The 23,562-nt window shown below is 45.5% G+C and overlaps 2 protein-coding genes across 2 annotated transcripts; both read right to left on the bottom strand.

Moving 5' to 3' along the window:
• Positions 1 to 461: 461 nt before the first annotated feature.
• RBM22 (RNA binding motif protein 22) lies at positions 462 to 8,709 on the bottom strand. The gene is made up of 11 exons (XM_067304825.1): positions 8,608 to 8,709; positions 8,081 to 8,134; positions 7,015 to 7,044; positions 5,882 to 6,014; positions 5,511 to 5,611; positions 5,150 to 5,322; positions 4,375 to 4,575; positions 3,695 to 3,859; positions 3,146 to 3,234; positions 2,480 to 2,611; positions 462 to 1,739 (listed from the first exon to the last, which is right to left on the bottom strand). Exons 1-11 carry the CDS (start codon positions 8,659 to 8,661, stop codon positions 1,609 to 1,611), a joined length of 1,263 nt encoding a protein of 420 aa, XP_067160926.1. The 5' UTR covers positions 8,662 to 8,709; the 3' UTR covers positions 462 to 1,608.
• Positions 8,710 to 9,025: 316 nt separating this feature from the next.
• DCTN4 (dynactin subunit 4) lies at positions 9,026 to 23,257 on the bottom strand. Its single transcript, XM_067304755.1, has 13 exons — positions 23,075 to 23,257; positions 20,958 to 21,028; positions 20,294 to 20,472; positions 19,327 to 19,370; positions 18,247 to 18,354; positions 16,523 to 16,596; positions 16,074 to 16,186; positions 14,658 to 14,767; positions 13,602 to 13,675; positions 13,123 to 13,177; positions 12,642 to 12,749; positions 12,144 to 12,241; positions 9,026 to 11,431 (listed from the first exon to the last, which is right to left on the bottom strand). Exons 1-13 carry the CDS (start codon positions 23,207 to 23,209, stop codon positions 11,218 to 11,220), a joined length of 1,383 nt encoding a protein of 460 aa, XP_067160856.1. The 5' UTR covers positions 23,210 to 23,257; the 3' UTR covers positions 9,026 to 11,217.
• Positions 23,258 to 23,562: the final 305 nt, after the last annotated feature.

Raw genomic sequence — 23,562 nt, 5'->3', positions numbered from 1 at the left:
CCTGCCCGAGTCTGAGATCTGTCTGACTGGTGCTCATGGGCACTGACTGAAGAGAGTCAAGTCCAGAGCAATGGCAAACGATGCAGCCTTCCCTTCCGGACCCATCAGCAGGGCCTCAGCCAGCCCTGTAGCACCACCCTGGGATGGTCTCCTATCAACAAAAGTTAGTTACCTGCGCCCAAAGCCCAACTTCCTCTCCAGAGCAGAAAGGCCCATGTGCCAGCTATGGCCCTGGCACCACGTATGTTCCTATACCACAAATGACAGCACTGCAGGCTGGAAGCATCAAACAAGCCTTTGGTGGTGGCTTCAGAGGGACCCAGTGGCATTGCACAGTTCAGCGCACTGACCTAGAAGTGGACCCACTGCCATACCTCCCTCTGTACCTTCTCTTTGACAGCAAGCCAAAAACGTCAGACAAAGTCCTCAGACACCCTGCTTCAGGGAGCAGGGACTAAGCAGAGTGTTCAAAATTTCACACATTTTAATGTATTTTTTTTTAAAACAAGTAAATGAGGCTTCAGAACAGGTCCCATCATGTTTTGCTTTACAGAAAGATACCCAAAGATCTATTACACGAAAGCAGCAGACATACAGATAATCTTAAAATCCTCCAGCCATATGCCCATACACCCTACTCAACTGCAGACTCCATGCAGGACACAGGCACTCCTGGGCAAACACTGCAGTTGGAGCCACAGAAAGAAGAGTTTCATGTGTAATCAAAGCAGAAAAAAGTCAGATCCATTTCACAGTTTAAGAGGGACTATATAGAAAGGCCTTGAAAGTCCTAATCATCCTCCGAACACAAACAGGACAGACTTGCAGCTCCACTGTGGCCTGCCCCTGCAGCTGTCAGCAACACAATCCAATTCTCTGCAGGCCATGGAGGGGGGCCTTCACGAGGCTAAAATAAGCAGCTGTTAACCTGTCACTCCAGGTCATGCCAGCACTAGCAGGGGACTATTTGCAAGACCTAATACCTTGCTCAGGAAATGCAGGATTAGAAAAGAAGCACCAAAAAGTTTCTTTCAGCAAAAAGTCAGGAAAAAGCAGGGAGTAAAATTCTAGAGCAATAGTAAGGTAAAGCCAGGAATTTGGCACATCTGATCAGCTTGTTTTTCACCTCCCACTCAGTCCTAGTTTAACATTACAAGATGTAGTACCTCATTAGAATAATAAGTCATTAGTTATTAAACACAGAGAAGAGTCTCTGGTTATGTTTATCTATTCCACAGTGCTCAGTCTGAGGATATCAAATGGGCTAGAAGAGGGTTTGCTTTTGTTTTTCCAGAAGTTTATTTCAAAAGTGTGCAAAACGGGATACACTGACGGCACTGTAATTCTAGTACAACTGATCCATGGTCTGCTTGACAGCCCTTCGGTCTGCCCTCCTTCGCCTCCCTACCCCCCACCCTCCAAACACTAAGTGAAAGATTCGGGACATACCAATGATCCGATTAGCTAGCGGCAACACAGAGCTCAGCTTGCCCAGTGCCTGCAAGCAGAGAAGTAAGGCTTCTCTAGTTCGCCCACAGCTCAACATATGGCGCTACTATGGTAACTAGAAAATAACATTTACTCAAATGATGAAAGTGGCATGATGTGCTAGGGGCTGCTGTGCTTTCCTGCATGGGCGCCCATCCTCTGGGGATCTTGGGAGGGGTAGTGAATGGGGCCTGGCGCTCTCATGAAGGGTGGGGGGGGCCCCATGGCATGGAACATGTGTGGTCCAAAACCTGCAGACACAAAACAAAGATGCCAGGTTCAGATGAAGCAACAGAGCAGGCAATGCAGATACATTACCATTCAAAACCACCTACGAAAAGCTAACGGCCACACCTTAGAAAGAGTGCCTATCCCCCCAGGTTTTCCAAAACCCCAAATTTCCCTCCCCTCCTTCCAGTGTAACTGGGGGCAATCCTTACCCAACATACATTTTTGCTCAGAAATATAACCTGGGGGGGGGGGGGGGGGGGAGGAGCCAGCACAGTGGTCTATAATCCCAATCTAAATGCTTTCTACTCAACTATGAAGCAAACCAAACACATCCACAACAGTCAGATATACCCACGGTTTCCTTAAGTCTCACAGAAAGGTGGTCTCCAGATAGATACACACACATAGCTAAACACAGGCTTGTGTTCAACTATCTGTAGACTTACTCTTCAAAGTTCAGGTCAATGTGGCACTTACACAGCCAGCAAAAGCACAGAGTAGGTCTCAGTACCAGTAACAGGAACCTCTGACTCACCCATGAGTTTGCAAGTGAACACACACCACAGGCAGCTCAGTTTAATCAAGCTGTGCTGACAGCTCATCTTATATCATCAGTTTAGATTGCATGATTAGGGATGAGGAAAATCAACACAAGGCATGCATAAGCTACAGCACAGCTGAGCAAGAAGGACTAAACCTCCAGCCCTCTGCGCTGGTGCACAAAGTTAGATGCCCCCACCCAAATAGGAAAAACAAGTACCTGGAGGTGGTGGCGGAGCAATGCCAGGAGGAGGTGGCAAGGCAATGTTAACTACGGCCGGAGGGCCACTCGGAGGTAGGTTGAAATAATTTGCAGAAGCTTCTTCTTCTGCAGCCGGAGGCGGGGGGAGAGCTGCAGCAGAGCACACCATGGTTACTGGAAATCTCTCTTAATCAAGAAATGCAGAGGTACCTGCCTTCAGAGAGGAGGCACAGCCAACTCTCCCACAAGGGCAGACTGCTGCTACTTCTGCACATCTAAACAGGAGTGAGAAGCAGGACTGCACTGAACCTCCAGAACAGTCACCATTTTCTCCACATGCAACCAGCTTTGCTTTTTCCATCCTACAACACTCAGTGAATTAGGAATGCATTAGCTGGGTGTTGAACAGTGTGAGTCGCCAGTATCTCTGACCTGAATTACTTTAGCATTAGCTTTTCACCCATCACACAAGGAGGCCTCTTTTCACCAAGAACTTGCTTTTAGGCAAAGCTCTCCTCTGATCCCAGCAGGGTCTGCTCGAAACATGCTGTCAATAACTGCTCTGGGCTCACCAGTGCCTCTGCTGTCCCAAACCTCCAATACCAAAATAGCAGAGTTTAACTCCAGTCTCTCATGGCAGCAGGTCAGCATTGAGTGTTTCAGAGATGAAAACATCTCCCTTACCTCCGGGGAGTCCTGGAACTGGCTCCAGCTTTATCCCAGATTCTGTAGTTCCTTCCTTGTCCTTTTCTTTTCCTCTTGCTGCCTGGGACCTAAAATCCAGACAAAAGTTTGAGAACAAAGACAAAAAAAAAAAAAAAAAAGGTAGAATGAGCAGATATTAACACCACAACAATTTCACATTATCTAACCTAGATCCATTGCTTCAGACCAAAGATAAAAATTCACAGAATGTCAGCAACAGTCAATACAGAGTGAGCTAACTGTTTACAGGAGCCAGGCGAGAAGCCAATATACAGCGACTCAACCAGAAAACCCCCAACACAAATTACACTCCAACCCAAATCCCACTGCTGAAAGAACAAGACTGTAAGAGGATCCCTGCTATTTATCAACTCAGTGTCTATCCCAACCCATCAAGACTGCATAAAATGAAAGAACCACCACACCTGGATTTGAACCCCTCTGCTCATTTAAGAACCAAGTCTCCAGAAGACAGTATCCACAAGGCATCTGAAGAAGAAATAATGCTTCTCGCCAGCCCACACTCACCTTCCCCATTTGACATTGAGCCTGCGACCATTGACAATGAGTTTGTTGAAGGATTTCTCAGCAGCCACTTCTGCAGCTTGCCGGGTGGCAAACTGGATGAAAGCACACTGTTGTCTCTGTACTACAGTTATTGTCCGAATCTCCCCAAACTGGTAGAAGTGATTTCTGCATGGAAAAAATGTGTATTAAACCCCACTCCTCCTACCAACAGGGCACACAGCACTTTCTTTTCTCCATCACCAGTCCAGACCAGCCATTAGAAATGATGTCCCTTGCCCCTCTGTAATTACGGAGCAGTAAAAATTCTGGTGCAGCTTTTCTGAGAGGCTAACTAGAGAGTAGCTATGGGATCTTTCTGTAAAAAGCATAACATGGTCTCCTCAAGAGCTCAGAGGATGACTCATATTTAAGAGAGAAATTTTAATCAAAACACATAAATGTCCTTGTTTATCTGTCCTCCAAGAAGCTGGAACTCCTCTGCACTCACCCACCAACCAGTTCCCCGTTATGAAAAACTGAACAGGATTTTTCTTTTCTTACAAGAGAGAAGATCTTTCAAACATGACAACACAGATGAAACCTCCACATTGCAGGAATAATTCTGGCAGAGAATGCACATAAGATTCCATAATCAAGGCATCAAGTTAAAAAGTAAGGGCAATACAAATGCACCAACACACCTGAGATCTGACTCAGTGATAGTATCTCCAAGTCCTCCAACATACAGTGTAGTAATAGTCTTATCATCAGGGGGGTCCAGACGAGGCATGGTTGATGCTCGTTTCAGAAGCTTATCAGCCACAGGGTCATTAATTCCATAGTAACGATCTTTGATGTTCTGATCAGCCAGAGGATCATCTGGATCTGTAGGCTTCTCATGTCTAAGGTTCAGTAAACACAGCATTTCGTAATAGCACAATCACAGCTGCATCAGATTAAAATGGCTGCTACCTTCCCTTCTAAAGATTGCTAACATCCTTAAACCTATTCACACAAACATACCAAAACGGAACAAAGAGCCCCAGGATTTTAAATTGCAGCTATCATATTATAGCTTCAGTTGTTTCGAGTTCCGAATGAATAGCACTCCTGGGAGCTCAACATTCAACACTACAAAATGGAAGAGCTGGATTTCAATTGGCCTCTTGTTCAAATACAAAGATCACTGATTGAGGGGGCTGACGCCACAAAGGGAAGAAATGAACTACGCAAGAGAAGAGCTGTGTTCACTGCTTCAGCAAAACACTACAAGACCACGCTGCAAATTCTTAATGAGCGAACTTGCCACAACAAAGACTCATTCACTGGCACTACATGCCAACTTACAGCAAGTTTCACACTGACTGATCATGGTGTTACATCTCCTCTCTGCTGTGGCACCTCCTGTTCTTCAAACCCTGAGGGACCCATATCCGACCATGGAGAACAGATTAACTGTTTAAGCTGTATCCATACCTGTAGGGACACTCTTCTCCTCTCTTGCATTCTCCTTTTACCCAGAAGGAACAGATGTGAGGGCGATTACGTTTATAGTAAGGTGTGGTCCGAGCCAGCTTAAGCAGCATGTCGCTTGTGGAAGTAGCTTTTCCTAGTGCACCAACTGGTCTAGTGCCATCAGAGTTGGATATCTAAATAATAGTTAAAAGACAAATAATTAGATATAGGTCATTATAGAAAATTAATGCACAGAATCAGAGCAACCGAGAGATTTTAAGATGACCTGGGTCATTTCTTTTCAGAACAAGCAAATTCAGCCCCCTCTCTCCCCGAAACGCACCCACAAGCACAGAGCATAATTATAAATAGACTTCATTACCTCTCTTTCCATGTTCTGCGTGTAGTACTCTTTATTGACGTCAGATTTAGGCATTTCATCCTTAAGGGAGAGTCCTGCATCCCGGACTTGAATAGGCAAACCTAAAATTAAATTAAAACCCAAATCCATATTAAGCACAAGCTGAAAGGGTGAAAATAGTTATTACAACCTGCATTAGCCAGGCATACTATATACCAAATGTGTCCCTGAACCTCAGAAGGGATTTGATCATTGAGACTTGTTCTCCTCAAAGACTGTCAAGAGACAGAGACAACCATGCCAGTTACAAGCATATGTTTAAGGACATTTCACCAACTATAAGAGGCAAGTAGAACTGCTTTTTATCTCAGTTTCTTTTTTTTGGTACACACCATATTCCAGGTCAAGCAGACAGGTTTGACAGACATTCTTGAGCTTGCTGCATGTTTGACATACTTCTGTTTTCTTAAAACGCATACGAACACCGGGGCACCAGCGAAATACTGTGAAAGGCCTGGCACAAATCTGAAACACAGAAAGTAGAGACTTGTATCATTGCCACAGAGCAATGAAATCACCATTCAAGTTCTCACAGAGAAAGTCCAAACACATCAAATCTCTTTCAACCATGAGTCTGTCTTCACCACCTTAACACAAAGATCCAGACAAGCAAACTTATGATCTCATGAAGAATTTGTTTCGCTTTGGTGTTTTATTTTGACAGGAGAAAGTTTTGGGAAGGACTTTTTTGAGTTGGTACAATATCTGAATGCTGAAAGCAAAGCTACACAAAGGAAAAGAAATTCTTCTTTACTCCGGGAGATGTCACCATAGAGCTGTAAGAGGCAAATTACCAATGGTTTCTAAATTGAACACCCACTGGCACAGCAGCAAGGCCAGTGAAAGGTGACAGAACTTTTGATCCAGAAAAAAAAAATACTGTCATCTATGATATCTGTTGGAAAGATGCATCTGCTTTCACTGTATGCACAATTTGAGGAAGGAAAGCAAAATTTCAACACATACCTTCTTCCTAACTCAGATGACAATTGGTAAAAGAAAAAAAAAGGGGAAAAAAAAAGTTCTTCAAATCAAGACAAAGCATTCTGTCTTATATTTCCAAAAGACAGCACTAAATATTTCTTGCTCTTTGTTAGAAATAAACCTGGCTTATTTCTTAAATAGCTAACACAAATCACTAGATGGGCAGGAATAACTTATTCACAGCAAAAACTGAACTCCAGTTAGAGTAAATATGAACAGAAAACATGAGATCATTTGAAATGCTGAAATACCTTTGAATATAGCACAACCAATATGAGCAAAATGTAAATCTGAAAAATGCTGACAGCAAATCCTAAAAATGCAGTCTTCAGGAATTTTAGTCTCGTAAGATTAACTGATTTTGTCAGTTTGTGTGATAAGCACTTTTCTGAAGCTCACAATTTCTTTTTAACATTAATATTTACTACTCATAGTTGTGTGTCAGTTTAGATGTCAATTCTTCAAAAGACAACAAACATACCTTGCATTCTTTTCCATATTTCTCTTTGGTCTGAAATATAATCAGAAACAGTAAAATAAAATATAAGATATTCATTCATTCAACATAAAACTCTCCCCCATATATAATATCATCGAAATTATAGCACAGTGTTTTTTCCCCCTCTTATTTTGCATTTAGACTTGTTCAGCCCTATGGTCTGGACTTGATCAGGATGGTCCTTGGCAAGTGAACAGAACAACAAAAAACAAAAAAACAAAAACAAAAACAAAAAACCCCACAAAACCAAAAAAATCCTCTCAACTCCTTTTTGGTTTGGATTATGGAAGCACTCAATAAAACACACTATTACCAGATCAACCCCACATATGGAGAAGAGCAGAGGATGAAATAAAATATTAATTGCTATTTCTAACAAACAAAATTGTAATTACATGAAAGTAAGCCATTTCTGAAGTATAATCTATACTGGTAACCCACATTATGTTTCACAAAAATTTCACAAAAGACTTTCAGTAGTCTTAGGAGAAAGGAAACAGTGAAGGGAAGACACTTGATCTGAGTTTAGATCATACGCAACTGGACTAAGTCCAGAGAAAGGTGATATAAAATGGACTGATTTATCTTCTACTAAAGAAACCACAGTAAAAGAACAAGGATTTGATTACTGTCAAGCAACCTTCATAAGACAATTTTGAACTAATTTTTACAATGTGTATCTTGCTCATTCTAGAAACTGTATGAATGTATTCAGTGTTTCAGCATCTCACTCATCATCACCTAATTTAACCGCACCAAAGCTTTGTTTTCTAGTATTTCCCATACTTTAGGCGTTAGACAATGTTGTGTTATTCTCTACTCGCATCATTGACTGGCTGATTCTTAAATCATGCACCTAAAGTCATGGCAGGGCATACAAAAAAAGCAGGAATCAAGTTTTGTAGTGCAGAATTAACTAATTCAGAGTTCAAGTGCATCTCAACATCTCCTCTTTTATTCAAGCTTATTTTAGCCTTCAAAACCCAACAGTTCTATGGCCACCATCACCAAACAGAGCAAAAGACTGCAGTGTCGAACAGGCACATACCATTCGAATATACGGGTTTTCTCCGAGACATGTCTGGCACAGGATAGGGAAGTCCTGAATTGAGCGAGAGGAAGATACAAAAAAATCAGAAATTAGCACCAGATTCTCTCTCTCATCACAACCGCATTCAGATCAGATTCTGCACTGAACGCTACTAAGTTAAACCCATCTGTCTGAAAGACACAACAACGACTCCACGGGCTGGCGGCAAGCACCGGCGAGTCCCAACGCGGAAGAGCCGCGACCTGCCGGCTGCGCCCGCCTTAAGAAACGCAAGCGCCCACTGGGGAGGTCTAAGCGCCCCGGGGCCGTGCTCCAGCAGAGCCCCCGCCCCTCGGTGCCGGCCCCGCAAAGGCTGCGGCGGGAGCGAGGAGGGCCGCGGCCGCCGGGGAGGCCCGGCCCGAGCCGCAGCGCCCGCGCGCCTCCCGGCCCCGCCAGCCCCACCAGGGCCCGGGCGCCGAGCTGCCCGGCCGCACGGGCCCAGGCCCCCGCGGCAGACCCGCGCCCCCGGCCTCGCCCCCACTCACCGCGTCTTCCCAGTTCTGCCGGTTGTAGGTGTTGGAGCCCAGCGACGTCGACATGGCCGCCGGCCCCGCTCCGCTCCCCGCCACCGCCGGAAGCCCTCCCGCCGCTCCGCCTCCGGCCCGGCAGGCAGCGGGGCCGGAAGTGCTCTCGCTACTTCCGCCATCGACGCTCCTCTGAGGGCGGGGGAGGGAAGGATGGGGAAGGAGATAGCAGGAGGGCGCCAGCGTGTCGGATGGGTGGGGCCGCTCTAGGCACCGCGAGCCATAGAGCTCAGGTCCGCGCAGGGGGCGGGAGGGCCCATCGCGACGGGGCGGGGGGGCGCATCTGGACCGGACGGGCCCATGGCGGAGAGCGGGTGGGGGGGGGGGGAGGGAGAGCTGGGCCCTTTTTTCCTAAGCGCAGAGTAAGCAGCACCAGTGCAAAAGCAGCAGAGAGCCAACTTTGCTTTATTGAAGTTCACTACATGAAATTAAGCGATAAGGCAACACAGGCGCCTGTCAGTAAGGGGCGGACACCCATGGAGGCAGAGCGCGGCGGGCACTTCTGCACAGACAGACATAAGGACACAGTGAACGCTATTCCTAGCTCCTATAAGCGTCTAAAGGGGGAAGAAAATGCACCAGACTAGTTAAACCATTCAAAAGAGAAAGAAAAAAAAAGAGTCAATGCACCCTTTAGTTTTCAAACTAGCAACTGAGAGCCCACAAGTACATCTTATTTTCCTATTAGATAAATAACAGCCAAAGAACCCACCGAATACAGCAAAATCCCAATTTCAAATTCCTCCTTTACCGGAGGGACCACTAGCTGCAGTCCAACAGGCCCTGTCAGCCAACAGCTCATCCCGAAGCCTGCTTGTCCTCCTTAGTGTTGCAAGGGGTGCCAGCTATTTGGCTAATGAAGAGAACTCATGGCCAAAGCTTAAGTGTTTTGTTATCTTGAAAGATAAAACAGCAGCAGACACTAACACTATACATTAAGAATAAATACAAGCTACACTTCTTAAACTCATGCTGTACATCTGTGTATAGCCTACGCAAACCTGTAAACAGGAAACCTCGCTGCTTTGAGACCCGTTGCACAACAGGAAGATAAGGCATTCTTCCCTTGCAGAGCTGTCAAATGCATCCCTCTGGACACCCCCAGGCAGTTTTCTTGCTTTAGGTGAGATGCATTTTTAGGCACACCAAGCCCTATTTGCTGCATCATTACTTCACTAGCAGAGGAGGCAGCATGATTCCTTCCTCTCATACAGACACTTTGCAACTTTAGACTGGCAGAACCACGTCTTAAGTCTCAAGCAATAAAACCATAACTGGCTTGTATTTCAGCCTTTCCCAATATCACCAGCATATTAAAGACAATCAAAAATGTTTAATGAAGGTTAACACCTGAATTGGGAATGCAACTGAAGTCCCAGCAGGAAGAGGGATCTTGCCTGCCTGCACTATACTACTGTAGCTACTGATATCCAGTATCATGGGTACACTGCTCTGAAGTTACCGTTTTTAGCTTGGACTATAGCCAAATTACACCCCGGATACACCATGAATAAGTTATTTTTATAATGGTATAGTATATGATAGTTAAAGTATAACAGTCTTTCCTCCTTTACATTTTTCCCCATCCCACTATAACAGGAAAAAGACTGAGTATGAACTTGAACACCCCTTGGAGTTTTATGTATACTGGACCTAATCTCAACTCTCCAAGTTTCATACTCTGGTTGCTATTCCCATTAACACTATTTTATTGATATGAAGACTGCCAGGCAGCCTCGCAGAAACATCCTTGCCTCAGTAAAGAACTGTATCAGAATCTGATTCAACTTGTAAAGCATCATGCTATCAAATCCATCTTGCAACACAACAGGCTTACGGTGGGACTGGTTGCCAGTCAAATCCATGAACAACACAGTATATTACATTTTGAGTTTAAAGGCAAAGTGATCATTTTCTTTGTGAAGACAGATTTATCACCTTGGCCAAGCAAGCTACATACACCAAAGTGTTTTTTCGTAACAACAGAAACAGCTGTACCTTTGAGTCCCCCACACTTATTTGAGGGATCCTTTTAGGAAGCAGAAAGAAAAAAAACACATCTGGCTGCAAGAGAGACTTGACTATAATGCAGCAGACGTGGCCACCTCCTAAAGTGTTTTCTCAGGAAGGGCATAGCTCTGTGTGGAAAAGAACTCCATAACTGAGTATGTAACGTTAGCTTTATGGGCTGACATGATGAAGAAAGACCAATACAGGTTCTTTTCTGTTAATAAAGAAAAATTCAGCTAGGTGTAGTGCAGGTCTGGAGAAAGCTAGATCTTTCTCTGTGCTGAAACGTGTGCTGTAGGTTAGACTAGCACGTAGTGGTGTGGGGAAACAGAGTGGTAGTTAGTGTGCACTATGATAAGAGGAGAGAGAAGAACAAATCATCCAAAAACACGGTACCCTCGCCCACACCCATGCAGCTTCCTCCTTGTGGCTTGGCTGGAGCCCTTGGCACACATCCACACATCACAGAGGATCTCTCGCAGAACTTCTCACCAGGGTGCATTCTTCTACTGTGACAGTCTATCCTGTGGCCAGCCTTTGGGATGCAGGTGTTGGGAGCGTTTATGGGAGCACCGGACCAAGGCTGAGCTCCACATGATGGGTGAGCCAGATGACCTCAGAGCTCTGATCACTTTCTTCACTGGGCCGGATTGGAGCAGCAAGGTTTTTAAACTCATGCTTCATCTTAAAACTCACGGTCACTTCACCTTCCTCTTTCTGTGGAGTGACCTTGATGAAAACTCCTACCTTATTGGCTTTTCTGAAGGCAATAACGCTGCAGGGCAGAAAACAAGAGGACATTGTGTCAGCCAGGTTCTCAAACAATTATTTTGCAAAGATTTGTTCTGATACCATAAGAGGGATGCTCAGTTTACAGCCTGTGGACTGAATCTGCCCAGCTGGAACAATTCTTCCAGTCTGTAGCTTACTCCCTGCTGCTCCCTGAGGGCCCCACAGTCCCTCCCACCTCATGATCAAAATGTGCGTACTTCCCTTTAGGCTAGCAGCTGTTTGCACGTCCGTCACATGGAACAAGTCTGCTTTGGCCACAGGAGTTAATATACTCAGTTGTGCAATAAAGAAGGGCCATGATATATGACTGAAGTAGCTCTGTAAGAGGCTGCAGAACTTTTTTCATTTTGAAGACTGAAGGGACCTCTGTATAGCACACAGTACTACTGTGAGGTTCACACCACTGCTGTGAACCTCTTGCTTGCAAAGGAAAGGATTTCACAGAGCATTCCTGGAGAGAATAGATATTACTACCTATAACCCCGCTGCTACAACAGCACACCCTGCCTCAAGGGAAATAAATATTTCTTGAATAGTCCAAACCACAAGCAGAAAAGATTGTTTTGTCAGAGATTAGAAATGCAAATCTAGAACAAAACAAAACAAGTTTTTCTGTCCATCTAAAGCATGAAGCTACTCAGCTGAAGCACCAATTGTTTTAGGGACAGGATGGACGCAGGAAAGACATCACTCACTCAGGGTCATCCTGGAAGTCTTGAGGCTCTGCCAGCTCATCATATTCTGCTGCAGCATCTTTGCCAGCCAGAATAAGCTCCTTGGGAGGAACTGCTACCTGAAACAGAGCACAGAGAGAGGAGGCCCATCACCCGCAATGCAAGCAGGAGAGCACCCTTCCCTTCGGAGGGCTGCTTAACTAAAGCTCCACAGAAAAGTGAATCACCCTCTGCTTTTCCTCCACTCTGGTTCATTCTGGCTCCCACCCCACCAGCAAAGTGGCCTCTCTATATTTCCCCTTTAGGTTTTGGATCTCAATGAACAGGCACACATTCAAAATATTTTGCTATCTGACAATGACATTTATGTTGGTGACAGTCATTTAAGCCTCCAAAGAGAAAAATGTAATGCAGTCAACAGGAACGAAGCACATGTCAAAGGTGTGACCTGGGGATGGATAAATGGAAGTGGAGAGCCTTGGAAAAGGCCTGGGTTTGTACAGCAGGAGGGCACAATACCTTGGCAGTACTGTTGATATCATCAGGATCTCCCTCCTCGCACTCCAGCAGTGTGACATGTGTGATGTTCTCCACCGGATTGGTCAGAGTCAGAAGAACTTGGCTTTCCTGAGGAGATTGAGGGAACAGTTCAAGAAGCAGTTATTCTAAAAATCTGTTTTACTTCCACCTTCTGTAAGTGACTGGTCAACACCTTCAAAACTTGCATCACATGCTCAAGGGAGTGATGAACACCCCCAACCCATAAGAAAGAAAATAAAGCCATGCAGCACTCTTTCGTAATATTAGAAATACACACCTTAGGAATCTAGCCCAGACCTCCACTCACTACCTTTTATTCCTGATATACTAGCATGTGCCTATGATGCCCCATGTCACATTGTAATGCAGTCTACTCATGCAGAGTGACAAGTACATTTAGTGTTATTCTCACCACCCCCTTAACCCCTGCACCCAGATATTTCTGGAAAAAAGTACTGACCTTCATGTAGCGCAGGTTGGGAATAGACATGATTCTCACTTCAGGGATATAGTTACTACAAGAAGAACAAAGCAAAATGACCAAGATGAACTGTGCTGCTATCTGTAACTTACCTCTTTAAAGCAGAAGCATACATTCACAGACATCCAGCTAACTTGTTTATTGCTATTAAAGCTTAGCTTACATTAAACAGACAAATGAAGACAGACAGATGAAGTATCGTTTCTCTATACAAAGCCAAACCTATCAACTCCTGCTATTGGATGAGGCTGGACCAGCATGTAGTGCCTTTTTCAAACTGCTCAAACCTTCAGCAAACCTTTTATTAGATCAGAAAGCAAAACTTACTACAGTTGAGCAAAATATAAAAAACTGATTGTGCCTGAGAGATCAAATCAAGAGCACAGAAGGAATGAAAATAAGGCTTTAACTAAGAATTGGCAGGCAGCTGTTCTCCCCTATCCCCATATCTTACTTACACAGCAACCAGCTGGATCTTGAATTTGATAGATGTTGGATTGAATTCTGGTTTGCTCAGGTTATGTTCACATTTCTAGAGGCAAAGATATTTTAATCAGCACTGAAAGACAGGGTGCAGTCACACATTGAAGAATCAGAGCTGCAAGCAGAATGCTGATAGCCACAGTATTTACCAGCTTCTAGCACAGCACATAAAAGCAGCCTAGAGGCAGCTGTGTCAAGTTATTGATACTTTGAAAGTGTCACATCCAGCACTATCAGTGCAATCGCAGAAACACAAGATTTGGGACCAGGCTTAAAAATACTTAAACATTCACTGACTGCAGCAGGAGGAAGGCAAAAAATACCTGCAGCTCTTTGACTTACACTCCAGAACAACAGCAAAAAAACAAACAAAAAACCCAAAACACCCTACTCTTCAAATACAGGTTCAGCCTGTGATTACTTATTTCTGAGAAAATTCTCTGCACTTGCAAAGCATTCTCCATCTTAAATACTTAAGAATATTACTCTATTGCTCTGGGAAGTAGATGAACATTATCCCTGTTTCACAGAGAAAGTGGCTTGTTGAAGATCATCCAGTAAGCCAACAGGAGAACTTGGATGTGATATTTGCTTGTCTTCATTCTTCAGCTCTCTGCTTTTCTTCTCTGAAATACTGTCTACCTTCTAAGGGCATTGTCTGTATTCTGCACTCTCTATTTTTTCTGTTGACATAATTTTTGTTTTCAGTAATAGTAGAAATGTTATAATGCCAACTGCACTAGTAACATCCTAGTGATTTTTGCAATATGATTCTTTGCCTAGGCAGATCACACAGACCCTTCTGCAAATCCACCTTTGTATCTTTACACATCTTTGACAATGTGGCCCATTTCGCATTCTCCATCACATGTCAAAGATGTTGCTCTCCTGCCGCTGTTACTAGTACTCTGGTTGAGAACTTTCAACAGCATTTGAGCAGTTCCTTTTAAAGAGAAATACACAGCCCGTTTCCTACAATCCAGGATCCGTAAGCCTGGAAAAAGCTTCTATTTTCGTATTCAATTACCTACCCGACAGCGCAGCGAACGTTTGATCAGGAGGTGCTTATGGCGTGGGTAGAGCTGGGAAGCACAGATTGGCTGGAAGTCAGGCTGCAGCAGACGCTGACGCAGAGTTGTCACTTGGTACACAGAAAGCAAAACCAAATTCATGTCTTACTGCAGCATTGCAACTCAAGCCAGATTATATATATGCACTGCACTAAGAGCAAATGTGCAGTGCACTAAGTGCAAGCATGTTACATTCTCTAAGAAATTTAACTTCATTTGCAGCCAGTACAATCGCTGATAGGTATGGGTATTTCCAGAAATGCCTGAATGCAAGGATAGGGTCCTACAAAGGGCTGCCCTGACCAGGCATGGTAACAGTAGTGCAACATCAGTGCCAGTCCAGAAGAAACAAAGTACCCTGATCTCTAGGCAAAGCTCAGCTGAAAAGGAAACAGCATTTTGTATCCATCTAGAAAATAAATTCTTTTTCCCTAAGGGCAAAGCAGTTTTTGTAACTTTATTACCCTCACAGCTGGGCACTGCATAAGTGGAAAATATCACTTTTGAGCAAGGAATTTGTATAGCTCAGATGGGTGCACAGAATTAGTGACTACATAATACCTGAGGCAGGGAACTCCAGAACCCAAACTTCCCAAGGGTTTCTCCCAAAAAACAGGCTCCCCGCAGACTCCCTACTGTCTAGCAAGCAGTGAGCTACTTGACAGCCTTTCCCTTATGGTGGAGAACCATTAAGATTGTCTTCTTTACCAGCCTCCTATTTTCACACTGATGGAGTCTCATGAGGAAAGGTGACTAAGACCACCTACCCCTTCCCCCAAACCTTTAATACTTGCGGGCTTTGTAGGCCTGCAGAGAGCATCTGCCCTTACTTAGAGCCACCTCAACAGGAAGTCCACATTGCACCCATGGTTTTATACCATTCATTCCCAAGTTTCCTTCGTCAATTTACAATATTTGATTAGATCACAAGATAGCTAAATAACTCACATGTGTACACAAGCTGTTTCAAACAGATGTCAAAATAATGCGCTATTGTTTCCTAACAGCTCAGCCAATCCCCCAGTAGTACAGCCAATTCCTTGTTTCCTGCTATTATTTGAAAAAGGACGTTAGATCTTTTCTCCACCCTAAAATCAGCACTTCACATGCACAGAAATTAAGGTCAGCAATAAAAACAACAGTAAATAGGTCTGACTTCTCTGGCTCTGAGCTTTCCCTGTATAACATGAAGCTGAGCTGCAGAGTTACCATTTAAACAGCCACAAATTTCACACCACTTTATTAACGTCAACATTTCAATCCCAGTAGAAAGTGTACTAAAACCGTGGAATGTTATGAACCCCAAAAGCAAGTTTCCAAACACTGTCTGTGTTATAGAATGCAAGTGCAAAAAGTGACAGAATATTAAGGTATTACCTTCCGTCAGATTGATTGGTCTTGTGTAGTAATCTTCAGGAAGGGGTTCCACTTCTTCTACTGCATCAGCTGGCTCAATCTTGATCTCCTTTTGGTCCTCCCCTTCTTTCAGACTGAAGCAAAAGGAGGGACAACTTAGTCATTAAATAAAGTATGCAGCATCATCAGTAACTGTTTTATACCACAAAAGACAGCAAGAGCTTGGACAGCAAGACAACAGTAAGCATACAAAGAGATGAGGAGAAACTTGTTTCTATGAGGAGGCTGCATATCCGGAGCTGCCCCACAGAAGTGCTCATGGATTTGACACCGCTCCAGCTCTCCAAAAACAAAAGCGCCTTTCAGTACTACCTGGACATAGTTCATCGTTGTTCTGGAGTCGCTTTACTGTTCTCTTGCCAAATATCTCCTATCCCTCCCACAAAGGTGATCCCAAACCTGCAACTCACGAGAGTCCAGCGAGAGCGCTGATAGGAGCTCCAGATCTCTGGCGCTGAAGCCGGGTTCCCAGGCCATATTTGTCCTACAGGAAAAAAAGGTACTGTCAGCTTCAGATCTGCTTTCTGTCAGGCCAAGAAGACCTACTGCAAACTCATCCTCTGGACTGCACAACAAGCATAGGGAGACAAGCAAAGGAAAGCAAAAAGGGAAAGGTATTCAATGCTTCTCAGATTTTTTTTCTCATCAAACTGTTAGTAAGGAGAAAACAACTACCACCACAGTGCAGACTGGGAGAGACAGATGTATGTGGCTACTGCTCAGTTTTTGTTCTTTCCTTAAACCACCAACCTGCACAACTAACACGTTCTCACTTGATCTTCTCTTCAAAGCAATTGTATGCCAAGTGGTGCAACTGACTAAAGAACTGGGTTGAAGCGGGTATGCTCCCATCTGAACTGCTCTGCAGCACACTAGAAACAGCTGGAGAAGGTAGAGTGCAGCTTCAGGTTCAGCTTCCTACAGATCTTGTTACCTAAAAGTCTAACTCTCTCTCTCCAGGCACCACCAATTGGCAAGAATAGCTGAGCTACTCTTCTACAGATGAACTGAATACAGGATGTTTTGAGGCAGAAATCTTTCTCTGGGCCCATCTGAAGAACCTGAATTCTCACCAAATAAGAAATCTAAGAATCAACCTACCCTGGCAGTTTTCCAAGGATCAGAAGACTAATATTAGTGTCATTTACCTCAGGTAGACAGATGGCTATGTCTCGGCCAAGCTTTGTGAAGGACTGTTTTTCAAGTGTACCTTACATGCCCAAAGGCAATGCATTGTTTGTAAAGTAATAACATACAATTTTTGTTACAAATGTTACCCTCTGACTAGTTAAGACTTCAGATGCATTTGTTCTAGGCACATCCAAGCCAAAGTCCCTGAGGTGAGGTGAGGTGAAGAATAGGATATGCTACTGCCCTTCAATTGGTACTATGAGAGCTTTAACACCAGCAGAAACCGTGAAAACACTTACCACTACGTGTATAGTGTGTTGCTGTGGACAGCCCCCAAAATAGCAGCAGGTAGCAACGGAGACAAAAAATGCAGCGATAAGACATGAGCAAGGGCACAGAGCAGGCACAGTTAATTGAGAGGTAGCAAGCATATGCAGAGTCACCCAGCTAAATGAAGTAAGCATTTAATTGACAGTTATAATAAACACGTTGTTCAGGCCAAAATCAATTCTTAAGGTTAATTTCAGTTAATATTTCACGGAAAGCAAGTGCAGGACAATCCTGGTCTAAGTGTTACTGAACAGCGGTATGCAACTGTCCTGAGAAAGCGCTAGCACTGGTATCCTGAACGTCATCTTGTTGCAGGTAGGAGCTACCTTACCTCCCTCATACAGATGCAGTATGGAAAATAAGTCTTAGATCACCAGAATGACACAGCTGCAGTGCATTTCACTGCTGACAACATACTTCCTTGTATGGCAAGTGTGAACTCCTCTGGCTTTTTCAGAGGGGACTGTTAGAGAGAGAAGCAATATAATGCACAATAATGGGTGTAAAACTGTCTGTCCCCAAAGGAACCCAAGGGCCCTAGCTTATTTCCCTGATGTTATTCTCAATGAAAAAGGCTGAGCAGCCCTAACATGCTACCATCGATATAATCTTTCAAGCTGAGGCTGTTGTGCTTCGCACTTCCTCCTCCAAGAGCACTGCACTCCCAGCTCACCGAAAAGGCCAGTGGCATGTAGTTTCGGCGCCGCACCAGCTTTTTCCGATCCCGTTCAATCTTCTCTTTCTGAGCCAATTGCTGGTAGTACTCAACTAGTTTGTTAATCTGGAGGGGAGAACAGGAACAGATACCCAGTGAAAGAAAAACAAATGCCAGGCAACTAGTGATATTCATTTCCTAGCAAGCTCATGTTCCTGCTACTTGTTTGAATCTATTACTAGCTGTATTTTGAAGAATATACATCAAAGAAGCCTGCATGTCTTAACATTTTACCACAGTGTGGACAACAATTCACTCTCCTTTGGGAATGAGGCCTATCACAGTGTCTAATTCTTAATCTGCAATTAGGTAACTGAAACTTTGTTCATACATTTGCCCCGACTCCAGAGGGTAACAAGGTATGGCCAAAAAAGAGCAATTTGGATTGGTGGAGCAAACAGCATCTTTTTCCCCTGGGACTGATCACTTTTACTACAGAGCCCTAACTGATGACAGACAAGGGGAGTAAAGACACTTTTCGGTTTTCCAGTTCCTACAGACATTCTTGACAAGAAAACAGCTTTTGTTCACATGAAGGAAACACATCAAATGGACTACACGTTAATAACTTGACACAAGCTCCTTTTAGATTCAGCCTTTGATTCTTCCAATGCAGGCTACATGCTTCAGAACTTGATTTCCGTGTACAAAGTTTCAAAGACCAATAAAGCAAAATCAGATGTGCTTGTGCTCTGTCAATGACTAACAGCACTTTTCATTAGTAGCCTTCCCCAAGTTTCCCTAAAAAATATACACACAACATGCCCATTGGTGTCATTTTAACAGCATTATTACATATGATGTTTCGAACTCAGTGTCTTCTGAAAAGGGGATACTATTTATACTGTGACATCCATGGGAGAGCCTCTAAGAGACTTTCCTTTCATTGAATTCAGTCAAGATAGAGATTACATTCTAGAACTGGTATCTGAAGGATTACACAGATGCAGAAAAACTTATCTAGAGAGAATGGCACCTCTAACAGCTCTTTCTAGCTGATGCCACCTGGGCCTAAGCACGGCCTTCCCCTTCACTTACCCTTTGTGTGTGAGGATTCTCCGGCTCCTGCCAGCCACCGCTAGCTGTACAAGAAAAAGAACAAAATCTTCAAGAGACAATTTCCAGATTCCACGCAGAAACTGCATCTAACGCGCAGCTGTCTTGGTCTTAGTCACGAAATACGACATTCCCTATTTTTGCTACACTTACCACAACAATTCTTGAAGTTCATGTCTGCACAAATATGCATCTTTGAAGCTTTTCACAGGGAGATTTGGCAGAAGTAGCTTCACCAGCTTTTATTCATTTTTTTAAAAAAGAACTTCTGCTTGAGACATACTCAGAATAGCATCTAGGAATGACTATAGCAGCACATACATGAGTTTACAGGAATATTTTCCTATTACTAGGTGCCCATGTCCCTGCATCTTCAGCTGGAAGTCTCAGTCACGTGAACACTGGAAGTCAAAAAGGTACCTGCTTGGGTCTACTCAGCTCCATTACTGGAGCCCAACAGATATTTTCTGCATGTCTTATAGACCAAGGAAAGATAAAAGCTTTGTTCGAGTGCTATCATGAAGAGAGAAACAAAGCACAAACACTAACAACTTTGAAATAAGCCTTTTCCAACTATAAATGAACAAAAGTAACAGAAAATAAATTATATTTTTACGCTGTCAGACTCAGCAGCTTCAAAGTACACAAACAAGCCCTCACTCACTGTGAGGACAGCACACCAACTAAAAAAGCCAATTGTTTGACAGCTTTCTCACTAGTCAGGTAGTGTGAGCATGGAACTGGGTCAGATGTTCCACTAACTCATCCTAGCTCTTCAGATGAAACCTCAGTGACAATCCATTTTGTTGTGAATTTCCAACTCTGACTCAAAACCTAGGCAGATATTACATACATCACATGCCCGGAAACTAGTTTGATTATCTGTTATCTTTGAAAGATATATTCAGCTCTGCCATTACTCAGTCTTCTGGCTTTGACTGTCACTTACCAACAGACTTGTCTGCCATGCCCACATCTCGGGAAGTCCAACGGCAAAATCCACAGGCCAAATAATACGCTTTCTTCATGGTAGTTTTGGCTGGGTCATCGGGGAGTGGAGCAGGAATGCTAGTGGCCCGGGTGGAAAGAGTGTGCATGCAGCAGGGGCAGTCAAAGCAGTTAGCACATCTGCAAAGAGAAAGGCCTGAGACAGTGCTCTGACAAGGATCCCAGCCCTAATGCAGCCCACAGGCCTAAAAAACCCCCTCCACTCTCAACACGCAAGTCAAGACTAAACCAAGAGACCTTTTCATCTTACTCAACAACACTAGGGAAGAAGGGCAACAAAGCCATCAACGTGAACAACAGGAGTTCAGAGTCAACGTGAGGAAGCTAAAAGAAGGAAGTACTGGGTGATACCAAAAGCTTATTGTTCGTAATATGAAAGCAGGTCACCAAAAAGACTAGAATGTCAAGAGCACATGATACATCACAGAAAGACACACTCGTTCCCCAAAACAAATTGAAAAGTAACAAAGACAGAGTGATAACATTTTTGAAGAGTTTCAAGAAGTCAAATCCTATGGAATATGCAGAGGGGCAGGTGTTGATAAAGTAGGGAAAGAGCTATTTAGAATAGCTGGTTTGATTTAAAAAAGCTACAGCAACCTTACCTATTCTTTTTCAGCTTGGCTTCAGCTGATGGCATATTTTCCAGACAACTGGGGCAGTAGTGAGAGTCCACCTGATGAACAACATAGTAACATTACAGTTCTTGGCATAAATTTGTCTACAAAGCATATCGACAGCAGCCTGAAACTCTGCCACACAATTTAAAAAGGCTTTGTGTCTGGTAACAGCAATGTGAAATCACTGAAGTTTTGAGACATTTCCTGATATCTGAAATCTCCGACAGCCTCAGCAAGAAAATGCTGTCTAATATCTTAAATCAGAAGGTTTAAGTCAAGAAAGATTAAACTGATCTGCCTAGTAAATATGAAAAGGACAACTGGGTACTGACCTTTTGCAGTTACCAAAAGCTCATTTTTTTCAGATTGAGCAACAGATTTTAACATACTATTTCCCATTTATTATTATTAAACATGGAAATGCACAATGACTACACTTGTCACACTACAGAGAATTTATAAAAGATGCAGCCTGGTTACAAAATCTATTTTCTACTATTCAGAGTTTTCAGGATTTGCTAACAGATATCTCATCTGAGTATTGGGTTGCTCTGTCATTGCTTTTTAATACTTTTTGAATTTATGGTTACTTCTCAATTCAACCAGACCTTCATAAAAAAAAATTTTTTTTTTAAACCAATTTTGTTAAGACCACCAGAGAAGCCACATAAGTGGCCCCAGGCTTGCCTGTGTCCCGTTCTGCACAAAAGCAGTGCTCCTGGTGGGCTCCCAAGTGTCAGCAGACTATCACCTCAGCCTGATGATAGCCTAAAGCTTAAGGATGAAGATGTCAAATCTGCTCTTGCATCAAACTGTTCATGGCCAAAGAACAAATCTCCCCTACCAAAAAGGGATCTGGTAAACCACAGTGACTACATAAAAAAGCTTACCCAGGTGAAAATAAATCAACATGAAATATTCTCAACCCTAACTTCATTCCCAAAACAAGTAAGTTGTTCTCAGACTCCAGTCTACTGCCTTCTAAAAACAAATATTTTCCTATTATTTTAATATCTAGTGCTTTACATACTACCACATTTAGCAAGTCTTAATCAAGCCCTCAATGCCTTTCTGAGAGCAACTCTCCTCCCTTGCAAAACACCAGCTATGAGTCAGGGAAGGACGCAGGACCTCTGCAGCCAGACGCTCCCAGCCCTACACTGGCTCCAGCGCCTGGAGCTAGCCGGTCTGCACGGCCTGCCCAGCGACATCCGCACTCGCCCCGCGCAGCGAGAAAAGCCAGGCGCAGAGGAGGGCAGGCAGCCCAGGAGCCACCCGGGCACCCCTCATCCCCGGCCAGGCCAAAGGCTGACACATGGCGCCGCAAGGCCAGGGCAGGCCGGCGATGGAGCAGGGCCTATTCGTGAGCGCAGGAAACCCCGCGGGGCGGGCAGGGGCGAAGCGCGCTGCGAGCGAGCGCTGGCGGGAGGCGAGGGGGGCGCGAGGCGCAGCCCCGGGGGCGCAGAGCTCTCCGGGGAAGGGCCCCCCCCCCCCGGCAGCAGCCAGGCCCTGCTCGGGGCCCCGGCTCCTGCCCCTGGGGAGCCGGCCAGGCCCTGCTCCCCCCACCCACAGCCGCCGAGGCCCTGGGGGGCGGGGGGCGCCAAGGTACCCCCTTCCCACACAGACTCGGGGTCCCCCTGCTCGCCCCACTGGCCCTAGAGATGTGGGGGGGGTCCCTGCTCTGCCCCCCCCGCCCTAGAGGGGGGGGTTCCCCTGCCCTCCCCCTCGCCCCCGGCCCTGGGGGGGGGGAGTTCCCCCGCCCCTGGGGGGGGGGTCACTTCCCCTCCCAGGCCAGGACACTTCCCCAAGCAGCCCCCCCCGCCATGCGCGCGTCAGCCAATTACAGGCCGAGCTCTGCAGACGGACAAGAGCGAGGAGCCAATCCGGGGCGAGGCACCGCCCCCTTCCCTCGCCGCGGCCAGTCGCCCCGCTCTCCGCGGGCGCCGCGCGCCCACCCCTTGCCGAGCCACCGACCAACGGCGAGGCGGACGGCCGATAAGCGGCAGGCGAACCGCCCAATCAGCGCGCGGAGAGGGGGCCGCGGCCCTCCCCCGGGCTCGGGCTCGAGCTCAGGCGCGGCGCGGCCGGGCCGCCGCCGTTACCTCGTGGGAGACGCACTCCAGGGAGCGGAGCTCGCTGCAGTAGCGGCAGAAGTAGAGCTGCGACAGCGGCGCGCGGATCTCCTTCTCGCCGCGCACCAGGTACAGCACGCGCTCCGACTGCAGCAGCGACGCCATCTTGGGAGGGGACGGCGGCAGCGCCGCGCCGCGCCCCCACGTGGCCAGGCAGCCGCGGCTCCGCCCCCGGCCACGTGGTACGCGCGGCCACGTGACCGGGGGCGATTAACCTCTGCGGCGCCGCGTGCCCTTTGCAGCGTGTGCAACGGCTGTGCAGGGCCTGCAGCGTGTGTAACGGCTGTGCACCTCCTGCATGGCCTTCGCAGTGTGTGCAGTGGCTGTGCATGGCCTGCAATGTGTGTAACGGCTGTGCACCTCCTGCATGGCCTCTGCAGCGTGTGCAACGGCTGTGCACTGCCTGCATGGCCTTTCTGTGCAATGGCTGTGCATGGCCTTTGCAGTGTGTGCAGCGG

This window comes from Apteryx mantelli, chromosome 14, assembly GCF_036417845.1.
Source record: "Apteryx mantelli isolate bAptMan1 chromosome 14, bAptMan1.hap1, whole genome shotgun sequence".
NCBI lineage: Eukaryota > Metazoa > Chordata > Aves > Apterygiformes > Apterygidae > Apteryx > Apteryx mantelli.
This window is presented reverse-complemented; position numbering and strand designations above follow the sequence as displayed.